The sequence below is a fragment of the Tetranychus urticae genome, chromosome 1 (assembly GCF_039701765.1).
Source record: "Tetranychus urticae isolate SD_2017Ah chromosome 1, NJAU_TeUrti_SD_1.0, whole genome shotgun sequence".
In the NCBI taxonomy this organism is placed as follows: Eukaryota; Metazoa; Arthropoda; class Arachnida; order Trombidiformes; family Tetranychidae; genus Tetranychus; species Tetranychus urticae.
Window position 1 is genome coordinate 25,631,788 of NC_142958.1, and position 13,679 is coordinate 25,645,466.

Genomic DNA, 13,679 nt, shown 5'->3' on the forward strand with positions numbered 1-13,679 from the left:
TTCAACTATTCTTATAAATATGAATAAATATGCATACAAGACGTCGTTAATTGACTTCTGACCTTAATCACAGTCTTTTGTAACGAAAGATTTAAATAAAGTTTATGATTGCAATTGAATCAAAGGCTGCCATCTAGCGAAGTAAAATCAAACTAAAATGTGAAAAATATTTTCTGATGCTATTCTTACAGAGAAAAGTGATTTTTTATGTTTCAACTACAACTACAATTCAACTAATTTTAATTATTATTTGGTTTTATTCAATTAGTGTTGTTAAAATTTGATGACCATTTTATGTTTTCAATGATCACTTTTTGACCAGCTATGAGTGTACATTGTTCAAATTGATTTTAATGCAACTTTAGAATTGAAATTTGATGGTTTATCAGAAAATTAACTTATTTTGTAATTTTCGCTCCTGTACAACAGAGATACAGTATTTTTCAAAAAAATTGTCAGTAATACAAACATTTATTTTTTATTAATTATAAACATCAGATGATTAAGATTAACTGAGCTGAAACTATATGAGTCAAAGATTAAATTTGGAAAAATTTAGTATGATATGTGCCCTCCTTCGACTTTTAAGCACATAACAAGTCGAGTTTTTAGTGAAAAAATTATGTAAGTTAAAAACTTCTATGGAGTTTATAATGGAGAAATGATAAGCGCCACCTGTTGGTTGGTTGAAATTTAGGTGTCCGACCCGAATTAACGCTTATTAGCCTCAGACTCTGACTTTATAATTTTATTTGTAACTATGAAAATGATTATTCGACTGACTCAGCACACATTAGCAAAGCTAATGCCTTAGTTTGTGGCATTTTTCAATCCAAAACAGACTTGCAGTCTTTTTTCATGATTTTAGGCAACTGAGGTCATTTCAATGACAATTATTTCATACAAATTGGACTCTGAATGCTGAAATTTTTGTAAATTCGAGCTCTCTGAACACGTTTTAGTCCCTTTCCAGAATTTAATAAAATTTTCAAGTCTAATATCAGAGATATTCCATCTTGAAACAAACATAGAGAAGTGACAGTTTTTTTGAAAAATACTGTACCTGAGCTTTCAGATATTGTATTATATTATCAATAGATTTTTGATTGTTGCTTATTTTTGATACAGATTCGGAGTCAACTTTTCACTATTCTTTGACATCTGTTATTCACCTTTAGTCTGATTTTAAGTCACAGAAAATTAGAATCCTATTCACATTTCCTATCGGACTTTCCCTATGACCGTGACCTATTATCATTTATCAATTTCATCAACTAATCGTTTCCACGAATAGTAAAAACAGGATCACAGTTTACTGATTTACTCTTGCTTAAACCATACATATCTTGAGGGTATAAATTAGGTTTACCTTCAACTAATTTTGGTCACATTTCAGGCAATTTCAGAAGCAATTTGATGTTATTTAGTAAATTTGATGGGTCAAAATTTAGCAACAGTGAAAGCTGATCGTCCAATCTTTAGGCTGGAAAAGGTATTCATTTTACATTATTATTCACATTTCCATTAAAATTGGACATTTTTTATTTGGTCAATTCAAACATTAGATAATTACAATTTAAAATGAACGATTTTGAATTTGGTATCATCAATCCAAGCTTTACGGTTCAAGTTTTTGTTGATTTTCTTTCTTTAATCCTTTCTGGTCTTTTTTTAATTTGAATCAGATTGTACTCCTTAATCAGTCTTGATGACTCTGCAAATGAAAAGCAACAGAAAAAACATTTAAAGAATTGTTGAATGAAAATTAGGAAGATTCTGATTATCTTGAAACCGACATGAATATAAATCTTGATGATCATTGATAAACATCGGTCGATATCTGAAATAAAATGATTAACACTTGATCTCACCTTGCTTGAACGGTCAACAAGTCTTAAGAGTAGATGAGCAACTATTAATAGCTATGAGTAATACGGTAATCCGATGGCTCAATGGTGATCAGAAATTTAAATAAAGCAATGGTGATAAAGGTTAATATGAAATCAAGAGCAAGAAGCATGATATTTCGTTGAAAGAAACCAATAATCATACCAAAATGGATCATCTTGGACCGACAATAAATTTGGTGGCTTATTTTACAATGAAGGCAAATCAGATCATTTTAAAATTGTTATTAATCACAATTGACACAAATCAAGTTTAATAGTAGATTTGGAAACGAATGAAGAAATAAAGAATGGAGAAGAAACTCCAAAAATGTTCAGAAAAGATAGTCATCATTAAAATGGTGTTTGATGTAAACAATCAAATTATGTTGAAGCAATTTACACTTATTGAAGATCGGATAGCAAATGGTGAAGTCGATTGACTGGTTGATTCAGCTTTTGTTGCTAAAACTTGCTACTAAACCTACGGTTAAAGGGAGTTACTAAATAAAACTAATATATTAATGATATTTTGATTATTATTAGTAGTGCTATCATTAAAAGTGACTTTAGTCTCACTCTTGTCAGGGCCAAATCAAGTTTACCATGAATTTTAAGTTTGCTTAACCTGAAGAGTCACAGAATCGTTTACCTTTTATTTCATGGTAAAGTGATTCTTATGTTTCTTTCAGATACTCTTGGTGGTGTTGGTGGGTAATAGTCTTGATCTCAAGATGAAAATACCAAATTAACATCAAGGATATGTTTCAATTTGATGGCAAATTTGCTTTCCAATATGATAAACCTAAATGGAAGCTCAATTTCAACCAAGCCTGCGGCACTCAACCCAAGTTTTGAGTTAATAAAACTGATAAATACCCAATCAAGTAGTGCACGCGGCAGAGGTAACTGACTAATAAGACACCAACATCAGCGTTCTGTAAATATTTGCACACTTTCGTATAAAAATGTAGACTTTGTAAATGACAAAATGAAAATAACCTTACTAGGTCTCAATCCATCAACTCCAACTCAAATTACTGACTTTAAACTGTTGAGGCAGATATCGATACTTGAATTTTAGACAAAAAACGCAAAGAGGCAACGATTTTGCGTTTATTTTTCTTGTGCTCGTGAAGACTCATTCTTGCTCTTATGCGCTACCAGTTTGGGTTGACTGGGTAAATGATTTTAGGTTCATTTAGTTAATTTTTTCTCGGATTTAATGAGCCATCGTGAATATTTGTTAAAGCCTTGTATTCGGTATTAGACTATGATATTCTTGAGTTGGTGATGTATTGAAATTGTACTTGATTCTGTACTGTTTTTTATTGTATTGTTGTAAACCAACTGCTAATGATTCTCTAGATTGTTTGCTAATATAATTATAATTGTGGATAATTTTGTTCTAAACTAATGCATTTTAGGCAAGTTGGTTAAACAAGGTTTCAACATAACTTATTAAGGAAAACAAGACAATTTGATGTCATTTTAATCTTTTATTATTATATTTATTGACTTAAATGTCGATAATTTCAATATTTTAATGATTTTGGACGTGAATTTTGAATTAAGTTGCCTTGGAATCGTCATTTACTTTAATCACAAAAAAAACTAAAACTCAGTGTTCTTGACCAAGTATTGGACTGTCATTGAATAAGATATTGAAAATGTTGAAAATAAAGAAAGCCGTTTAAAGAAGAAGTTGTTACGACAATTGATTTAACAGCTTTTGATTTGAGAGAAATGTCGAGAATATACAAATTATTCACTGATAATTGAAATTGGTTAAAAAATGTTTAAAGTTATTTAAGACTTAAACCAAGTCAACATGGACTGGATCAACATGTTGAGCAGCTTTATTCTTATGCTGAAAATATCTGAGAATGTTTTTATGCATTTTATCCGATCCTTTTGCAATGAATTTGGCCCCTAGTTCGGCTAATTCAGCTGGAAATGGGAAAACAATTATATCTTGATCTTTATTGTGAGCACTGGCCACAGAATCAATTGTTAAAAGGTACTTGAGTTGCAATGCATAAGCACTTTTATCAATGGTGGCTGCAGCATCACGAATGAATCTGGACGATTTTTGCTCTCCAGAGGCAATGATTATTTTAGCTGAAGCTTCTCGTTCCGTTTCGGCTTCTGTTGCCATTAGCTTTTGCAATTGAGCCGGCAGTCTTACTTCCTTCCTATTGATTGCCACAAAAAACAAGTTAATAAAAGAAATAGTTAAACAAGATTGAAATCTGTGGCTCCATATCGTGTAATCAGTTAAAGTTAAAACTGTCTATTAATGAATGTAATTCAGCTGAAAGTTGAATGAATAAAATTAGTTATCGACTAACATTTCAACTCTTTCAACATCCACTCCCCATGGTCTGGTTGCTTCTTGTAGATTATTTTCAATCTTGCTTGATATAATAACCCTTTCTGAAATTATCTCGGTCAATGTTTTGGTTGCAACAACATTCCTTAAAGTGATTGCGGCTAAACGTCTTGTAGATCGTCCAACATCTGATACATTAAGAATTGACGCTGTTGAATCAACTATACGATAATATACAACTGCATCCACCTTAATACAAACCAAGTCTTTGGTCAAAACCTGAAAAATACAGAAAAAAAACAAATTAATTTGGTTGTCATGAAGAGAACACGATTTTAAATTTGATAATTATAGCCACTGTTGAAATCGCCATAATAATTATTATGGCGATTTTATTGCGAAAGATTAAATCATGTAAGATATAATCACAATGATTTGACGCTGAAAACCGGACAATGAATAAGAATCTACCTGCATTTAAATTTAGCCACGTAAAGAAGAAATTGATTTTTACAAAAAGCAATCTTCTAATTAAATAATTATGCTTCGAGGCTCAACAAATTATTTTTTAACATTGATCAACGGCGTGAATAATCAACATAGGTGGATGAAATAATCTTTGTTTTATAATTCTCAATGTTTAGTTTTATCAACATGACGCTTATAAAAAATATCGCATCAAATAATCTAATGACGGCTGAGCAAGAACAAGTTTACTTTTTTTACTTTCCTCACCGAATTGATTATTTAGCTTTGACGTTAATCATGGACGCAAATACAATAAAGTCACAGGATCATTAAACAATTTCTGTAAATCTAATTTACTAGATGACAAAATGTTTACGAATTGATGGCTAAACCGAAAGTTTAATGACAACTTGTTAAAGCACTTACCTCTTGAGGTGGAACGTTGAATGAAACTGTCCGTAAATCAACCTTGCAATAGGTATCGATGCAAGGTATAATAAAAATAATTCCTGATCCTTTGGCTCCATCACCGACTAAATTGCCCAAACGAAGAGTAACTGATCTTTCATAGTCTTGAACAACCTTTTGATTAAAATGTAACAATTAAAAAGTCTATTCTAAATCTGCAACAGCTGAAGATCTGTTAATGATTGGATCGGGATCGATATCGGGATTAACTTTCAAGCTGTAATTTGATTGACATACGATTTCCCTGACATTATTTATTTCTGATTTTGATTTTATTTAATTAAGTTTTAAATTATAATGATTTAATCAGGAAGTCTTCTCATCTTTAACCAATTGTATAATACCTGTCTATTTGCCTTGAAAATCTGAGATGTAACTTGTGAAGATGAGACGGTTAATTGTAGGCTACAAATTGTAAGGTTTGTAATATCAGGTTAGTGACCATAATAGAGACCATTGGACTAAAGTAAATTATATGTTTCCTTTTCATGTAGTTGTTGATTGTTACAAGGTTAATTAATTCTTAATAATATTCTTTCTTCTATGGAATTTTGTGAACCAGGTTAAAGAACCCATTTCAATCGTCTGGTGTTATTCATTTTAAAAAGAGCGGCAATTTGGTTCTCCATTCAACTTAAAGGTATGCTATTCATGAATTTTGTTTGCTTTTCATTTTTTTTCATCAAATTGTCATTATTGAAGCAATTCTGGTTTTCTCAATAATTTCCTGGTTTTCATGTTAAATTGTCAATGGTTGAGGTTACAAAAAGCTGTACAAATAGGTTTGATAATACTGTTAAAATTACAATCTGATTATTTCAATTCTTATGGAAAAGGCAATTTATAGAAAAAGGAAATTGTTTTTAATGGCAAGGTTGATTAAATAAATTACCTTGAAACAAAATAAAAGTGAAAAAGGAAGAGTTATGATGATTAAAATTGAAGATATAACTGTTAGAAAGTAAATGCTTGTCTTTTGAAGAACTGGTTGAAAGAAACAAAAGCGTAAGCAATTTGAAGATGGCAGAAAAGATAATCAATTAATAACAGGTAAAAGTTAACTAAACACTTTCAAAATAATTGTTACACTTACCTGTCATGTGACGAGTCCGATCATAAAGATTCGGATAAACAGAACCCGAAATCATTGTTGACCGAAATTGCTTATCTCCTTTCCCAGAAACCAATCAATGAAACTGTTCACATTTAGAGTCAAAAGTATCGCTGCACAGAATACAAATTATTGAACCAACTAATCAAAATTTGATTTTAAATAGATTCATTGGTATCTAAATAAGATGAAATATACCTTTGTCACCAAATAAATGGATGAATGTAAAAATGAGGAACCAAATTTGAACCCGATTTGAAAGCAGCCAACATTAGATTTGCTATTTTTAGGTTTCTTCAAAGGGGAACATTTTATTTTAAAGATTTTAACTTTTCTAGTGACTCTACTTTTTGGTCTTGATTTATTTTTGTACAGATCATTCAAATGAACTATCATCTCGGTGCTACTCATGTTTCATCTAATGGGGAATCAATCAAATAAATACACAAATAAGTGTTCATTATAAAACAATCTATTCATTTTATTGACTTACCCAAAACTCACACATGAAATCACTTGAATAACTAACTGTATTGTACTGTAATCTCTTAAAGATTTATGACTGTTCCTTCATGCGGTTGAAATATATCAACATTGGTTAATTTAGTTGGTAGTTGGAGATCGATCTACAAATCAGCTGAAAGGTAAGTCCATTCTTATTTATATTTCTGTGCTTCTACGTTTTTTGGAATCAGCTACAATCAGTTGAATATCCTGGTTGCATATAAACCTGGTTGTCATCTGAAAAAGCAGCTGAATCCTTACTTGAATCCATTGCAAAATTCCCGTGTTTATTTTATGGTTTTGCATTCTAATTTTTCATTATTTCGTATATTCTCTTGCCCACAGATCAAACAATAAGCTAACAATAAACATTAAATCTGTAAATCTGAAGTAACCTTGGAAAGAAATATCTGAAAGGCTGGACCGAGATATTCAAATGAATCGCCTGGACCATAGATCATGGCGAATCACGATCAAAGTTGAAATACAAGTATAACTTGTAGATAATTATTTCTAAGGACAACCTGTAAACAATCAGAGAGAAAGTTTGATTGAGAAGGAAGGTTTTTTGCGTTCAATATGTACACCTGAGGTACATTCTTATCTTCTAGCGTGGTATCAGTTTCTGTTCAAGTATCACCTTGAAAAAAGAGTTGCTGTTACCCTCTAAGCTTAATAAATTTAGCAACCGCAGGAGCTTTTCAAGTCATTGTGTAATCAAACCTGTTGGACAACGACTTCCTTGGTAAAGCTTTGCCCAATTGATCTCCTTTAATCATTTCAGTCGTTTAACTCTGATCTGAAAATCATGTGTTCAACTCATGTGCAGAGTTATCCTGTTCACGAGCCTCTAATTTCCCCATGAAACTCTCTAATTTCAATTCAAGATGAGCTAAAAACTGAGACAAATAAGAGCGGGAGAAAATAAAATGATATGAGCTGAAGTTATCAAATTGGCTCATATTTTTACAGCTGTTGGTTTCTTTTCAAAATTAGATTGAAATCTTTCAAGCTAGTTCAAATTAACTGGTTTAAATTGGTTCCAATCGTCAATCCAATGGCAAGGATTTGAAAACATGTCATTAAACAGGGAAAACAACAACAATAATCATTCATTGCCTTAGATTCCTGTTAGAAAATCTCTGATCAATTGCATATCTCTTAATGGTCTCTCATATTTGTCTCATTATAATGTTGTTTGCCCTGTTGTTTACCCTTTAGCAGGTTAACCTGTAAAATTCAAGTACATTTAGCACCATGTTAGCCCTGAGACTGGTAAATGTCTGGTAAGTAAAAAATACATGAAGTATTCAATGCACTTTTTATGTTACTTTTTGTTTCAGACTCAAATTTGATTACCTCCTTAACACGTTGTTGACGCCTTTTTTCCTTTAAACAGCTTTCTCTTTTGGTTTCTGGTATTAGATACCTTTCCACAATCAAATAGAAGTCAAATTTCATTTTTATTACCATTAATCGTATTGCTTTCAATACAAACATCTCCATGTGATTATTGTAAATCCTTAACAACACGGAACCGGATCGGATGGAAACAAAAATTTCCTTTGTTATTGTAACCTTATAAAATTGCTTCAGTTGGATGAGAAAAAGAAAGTCTTCTCTTGAAACTAGAATGAATCATGAATAGAACGTTCTGGCAATGATTTCAACAACAGCCCATCTCCATCATCATCATCATCTCTGGATACTTGTAGTTACCGGTTATTGTTTAACATCATCGTCATAATCCTTGGAAACACTTTACTTCAACTCTAAACTGGAAATATTCTTTATCATGAAAGAAAAATTTTATTCCAAGGAAATGGATTACATGTTGCTGAATTATAATGTGATGACCAATTAATTTAAATTTAATCACTGTCAACATTTTGTTGGATTTATCTTCTATTACCAATATTTTAAAACAACACCAGTATCAGCTGTTTACCGGTTGGTAGCTATTTTCTGGTAACCAATCAAGTGACAATCAACCCGAATTACTCATCATTTGGCTAAAGTTGAAACCGTTTCTTTCAAAGGATTTTTCTCATCATAATTTTGCCACTGATCTAACCTCACAGTTAATAAGGTAAATCAAAAACAAATTATTATCATCAACATTGTTTGTTAATTTTACTTTGTTTTATTTGATTTACCCAATTTTCCCTGTACCCAGTCCCTTCTCCTCTGTCCTTTTACCAACCTCATTTGTTCAAATTGTTTTGTCTTGAATTTGCTATAATTAGTTGAGAGCTATCTTTACCTTAATATATCCAACCTTGTCAATTAGTATTTAGGCCAAGGTGTTTGATTATGTCTATTTATTAAATGGAAACAATGGATCAACCATTTAAATGATTGTATTGGAAATAACAAAAGTGGAATAACAATAATGAAAAAAAGCCCAAAAAAAGAGTTGAAAAAACTGAAAAGACAGAGCTTGTTGATTCAATTTGCAATTAACCTTACCATTGAAAACTGATTTAAGGTAGTATTTTAAGATTTAACTAGTAATAAGAAGTGCAATGAAAAAAACGCTCTCAAAATGATGTTGATTTTTTTCCCTTCCTATTATTGTTACAAAATTTGATCAAATTATCATTTGTCAGTCAAAAGTCTAAATTGCTTGATTAATCGTTATTAACTTTTTTGCACCTCTTTTTTCAATCTAATTTTTCTTTTCTATTCCAAGTTCAAAGACTTGTTGATATGATTAGTGGCTGTTGACAACTCATTTCATTCCTATTGATTTACTATTCAGTTAGTCTTCTCGTGTTAGCTTCTTGGGCTCAGTATTTAATTAAACATTAATTTTCATGTTAACCTTTTAATGCAATGAAAATCACTGAACGTGTTAATTTAAAATCAGATCAATGCTACAATTGATGATGGATCGATTAAACCGCTTTTTTAATCAAGGTTAAGTGTTGCTGAAAGACTAATTGCTTCATATCATCTGACCACTTGAAGGTTGTGATTAATATCGTGCTGGTTAATAATTTGATACAATTTCAGTTTCACTCAAAATTTGGACTCGCAAGGAAGGACTTTTGGTCCACTTTGACACATAGACGTTTGGACATTACAATCATTCTCATTTGTTTAGAACCAACTTTCATATGAACACAACCAACATTCAAAAGAGTAAAACCGACTGACTGTAAAGACACAGAGCTTTCAAAACAACAAAACCAGCTTTCAAATGACCAAAACCTACTTTTATAAGACAAAAACTCTCGAGTTAAAGAGTAACTTTATTCAGGGTATGCAAAGACGATTATCACTGATTTTTCCAATGAACTTCCATTGAAGATGGTAAATCACAATTAATAAGTCAAAATTTATCAAAATGTTAACTTATATTCCAATATGCCTCAGAAAAGAAGCAATTAACAATTGACGAAACAGTCTTAACCCTGAATAAAGATGCTTCTTTAACTCGAGAGTTTTTGTCTTATGAAAATGAGTTTTGGTCATTTGAACGCGGTTTTGTTGTTATGAAAACTCTGTGACTTTACAGTCAGCCGGTTTTACTCTTTTGAATGTTGGTTGTGTTCATATGAAAGTTGGTTCTAAACAAACGAGAATGATTGTAAGACAATAACAAGTGAAGATACTTTGAACAATCAATTATGCGTTCAAATGTCTATGTTAAAATTGGTTGAAAAGTCTTTCCATCGGCATTGGGACAATTTAGCTCCATATTTATCTAATTCATTTGCACAATATACTTTTATTAGGTCCTTCAATAATTCCGCGTGAAAATTATGTTCTTAAGGTTACTGCTGGCTATTAATATGATTTTTTGTAAGCTACAACACTGAAGGCTGATATTATGAAGTTTTATTCAAATCACTAAAATGGTTACTGAAATATTCCATAAAAAGGTCAAAAAAGCACACTAAAAATACAGTAATTCACCGCTTCGAATCAAGAGTTGAAATTTGCTAAAAATGGCCTGTTTGGCCAAGATGAGTTGCAAATTTGTCAGAAAACTTTTCGACCCTCTTTGCTAGCATTACAGGGACTTCTTTTTGAATTTAAACCTAAAAAAATTCTTTCGGGGCGAAAGTTATTGCCAAAAAATACGATTTTGTCGCCAAAAAACGACAATTTTGAAAAAGGCCTAATTTGCGACATAGGGTGTAAGTGACGCTCTGTCCTACCGATAGCAAGCCCTTAATGGTCTGATGATCAATTTGCTGTAGACTCAAAAAAATCAAACCTGAAGAACATAATTTTCTCGCGGAATTATTGAATGACCTAATATGTTTGATTGTTTCCATTTACTCATTCCATTTCTTAATTTAGCCAACATTTAACCATGGATAAGCTGATATCAATTGCTAATTATTGCCATTCATGAGTCTGAAAATTTGCAAGTCAATTTGCAAAATTTTTTTAGTGCTGGTAGAGTTAATTGTCTATCAGGGAAGTTGTCAATTAACTGTTAATATCTTAATAATCAGTCTGCTTATTTTCAAATGCAAATTCACTTTGTATTTGCTTTAAAAGCAAACACATTTACACTAACAAATGATTAGTTTATGATGATAAAAATGGCAATGTAAAGGTAGATGTGAAGGAAGGTCAATCAATTGTAATCAAGTATAGATGATGAAGTCACACTTTACTGCTATTGTTGTCATTGAATTTAGTAATTCAATACAAGATAATCAGTTGATTATTCAGTTAACAAACAAGATGTAAATGAGAGAGAGACAGACACACACAAAAAGCTGAAACCTCCAAAGACCGGATGAAAAGACAAGATCAGTGAAAATTGTAGTTGCAGGTTTAAATCAACAGCATGGCTTGACTGGGTGAACATGAAAACAATATCAATTATGGTAATAATCTTGAGTAGAGCAATGGATCACTAGTCAAAAATGAAAGTAAAATCAAGTGAATATTTCAAGAATAACATTTATACGGAGAGAAAGGAGTAAAGGAAAAAAAAGGACAACAATCATTGAAAGGAAGGAAAAGCGTTTTTTGCTTCTCTGCTGTAAAGGTTCTTACAAAGTTATCATAAAACCTTGAAAAGCTTCAACGATTTTGACTATGCTTTTACAGCTTCCTTCAACCCCTTCAATAAGCAATCAACATTAGCCCAGCAATGATCACGAGGTTACTTTTTTTGTAAGCTGTTTGATGATAATGTAATGTAATAACTTGAAAGAGAAGTTGAAGAGAAAAGGCAGAGGAAGAAAACTAAAATGTTCAGTCAAGGTGGAGATTTGAAAAGAGTTAAAGATGGTAGGAAAGAATGATCTGAGGAAAGATGAAAATCTAACAGATCATGTATTGATAAGTCCAAAGGAACACGTCATTTGTCTTTTCTTTTTCTAACTCCCACCCTTTGGTTCAACCCTTTGTCATTCCTCTCTTGATATCCTTCTCTATCTTCAAACCTTCATTTGATAAATTGTGATTAATCAGTTCGATCTTTTGTAAGAAAATGTTTCTAAATGTCTGCTGTATATACTTTGCTTTTCCTTATCTATTTATTCATCTTTAACACTCTATCTTTCAACTGTTTCTCATTTTGCTTTCTTCAACATTTTGTCTCTAATTTTTGATGTTTTTGTTTTGTTTTTTATTCCAAATTCTGTAACTAGATTATTTACATTGGTTCCAACATCTGGTTCTACACCGTTTTTCAACACCAGCTCTGGTTTTGTTTCGTTTCCTAGTTGAGGCTCCATTGTTTTTTATCCAAAGGATCATTATTTTGAACGCCGGCCATGGGTTATGATCCATCACTGTTTGTCTCTAAGGTTGATTCCGAACTAAAATGTCCAATCTGTCAAGGTGTTGTAGAGAAACCTGTTCATGGAATCAATTGTAATCACATTTATTGTTCAACTTGTGTCCGATCTTGGCTTCGTCACTCTTTAACTTGTCCATTGGATCGATTACCATTAAATGAATCTCAGTTGCGACCTGGTCCACGTATTATTGTTTCATTATTGAAAAATTTGGAAATTAAGTGTACAAATTATAACCGGGGATGCTGTTGGATAATGAAATTGTGTGAATTGGACCAACATTTAACTTGGTGCGCTTTCAAGGCTCCATCGAGCGAAATAAATATTAGCAATAGCAATAGTAATAATGTCAATAACTCTTCTAATCTAGTTCCTAATCCTGACAATGAAATACGCCAATTGAGAAACATTTGTGACAAACGATCGGAACTTCAAGAATTAAGAAACTTGGTTAATCGTCTTACCTGTGATATGGAAAATATAACAGCCTCTGGTGAAATAATAACACAACAGGTAAAAGAGATAAGTGATAAAACTGATTGTGTGATTCGTTATCTGCAATATGCTCAAAGTCAAATGATGAGAATCTTTCTATCTCGAGAGGAACAAGAACAACTTATGTCTAACCTTAAATTGGACAATTCTCTGGTTAATTGTACAGTTCTTAACCTAAGTGAGTTTATGACTCCTGAAATATTAATGGAATACCTGAGACAGAACGGAATGAAACCAATTAAATGTATCATGGGTCCTTATCCTTTTAATCGATCACGAAATTTTTGCGTCACCGTAAGATTATCTGATTTGGATAAATTATTAGATCCTGATTTGTGGCCCATAGGAGCTGCTCTAACCATTACAAATGGTCGCAATAAATCACCTTTAATCACTGGTAAACGATCCAAAAATATGTCAACTCTATGCCTTGAGTCGGGCATAAATGAATAACTCTGGATCTTTGACGACACTTTCGAATCTTGGAATGAAATCAAAATTAGATTCAATTTACTTGATAATTAAACAAATTTTTTGTTTCAAATCTGTTTCAATTGTAAAAGATAATTTCTTACTTTCATAAAATTGATCGCGAACTAGGAAAATATTTATCAATGTCAATTATATTGTTATCATTAGAAATA

The 13,679-nt window shown here is 31.6% G+C and overlaps 2 protein-coding genes and 1 long non-coding RNA gene across 5 annotated transcripts; 1 reads left to right on the plus strand and 2 right to left on the minus strand.

Annotated features, from left to right (window-relative positions):
• Positions 1–1,524: 1,524 nt before the first annotated feature.
• Positions 1,525–2,304, minus strand: LOC107364373 (uncharacterized). The gene is made up of 2 exons (XR_001569142.3): positions 1,872–2,304; positions 1,525–1,714 (listed from the first exon to the last, which is right to left on the minus strand). It is a non-coding gene; the product is annotated as an uncharacterized LOC107364373 (long non-coding RNA).
• Positions 2,305–3,344: 1,040 nt separating this feature from the next.
• Positions 3,345–6,909, minus strand: LOC107364547 (stomatin-4-like). The gene is made up of 5 exons (XM_025161364.2): positions 6,248–6,909; positions 6,047–6,138; positions 5,113–5,268; positions 4,238–4,497; positions 3,345–4,081 (listed from the first exon to the last, which is right to left on the minus strand). Exons 1-5 carry the CDS (start codon positions 6,300–6,302, stop codon positions 3,703–3,705), a joined length of 942 nt encoding a protein of 313 aa, XP_025017132.1. The 5' UTR covers positions 6,303–6,909; the 3' UTR covers positions 3,345–3,702.
• Positions 6,910–8,203: 1,294 nt separating this feature from the next.
• Positions 8,204–13,579, plus strand: LOC107364546 (uncharacterized). Of its 3 annotated transcripts, none has more exons than XM_089270064.1 (3): positions 8,204–8,858; positions 8,946–12,232; positions 12,391–13,579. In XM_089270064.1, exon 3 carries the CDS (start codon positions 12,517–12,519, stop codon positions 13,486–13,488), a length of 972 nt encoding a protein of 323 aa, XP_089126190.1. In that variant the 5' UTR covers positions 8,204–8,858; positions 8,946–12,232; positions 12,391–12,516; the 3' UTR covers positions 13,489–13,579. The 3 variants fall into 3 exon arrangements, with proteins under 3 accessions (XP_089126190.1, XP_089126189.1, XP_025017131.1); XM_089270063.1 differs by having other exon boundaries at positions 8,946–12,222; XM_025161363.2 differs by lacking the exon at positions 8,946–12,232.
• Positions 13,580–13,679: the final 100 nt, after the last annotated feature.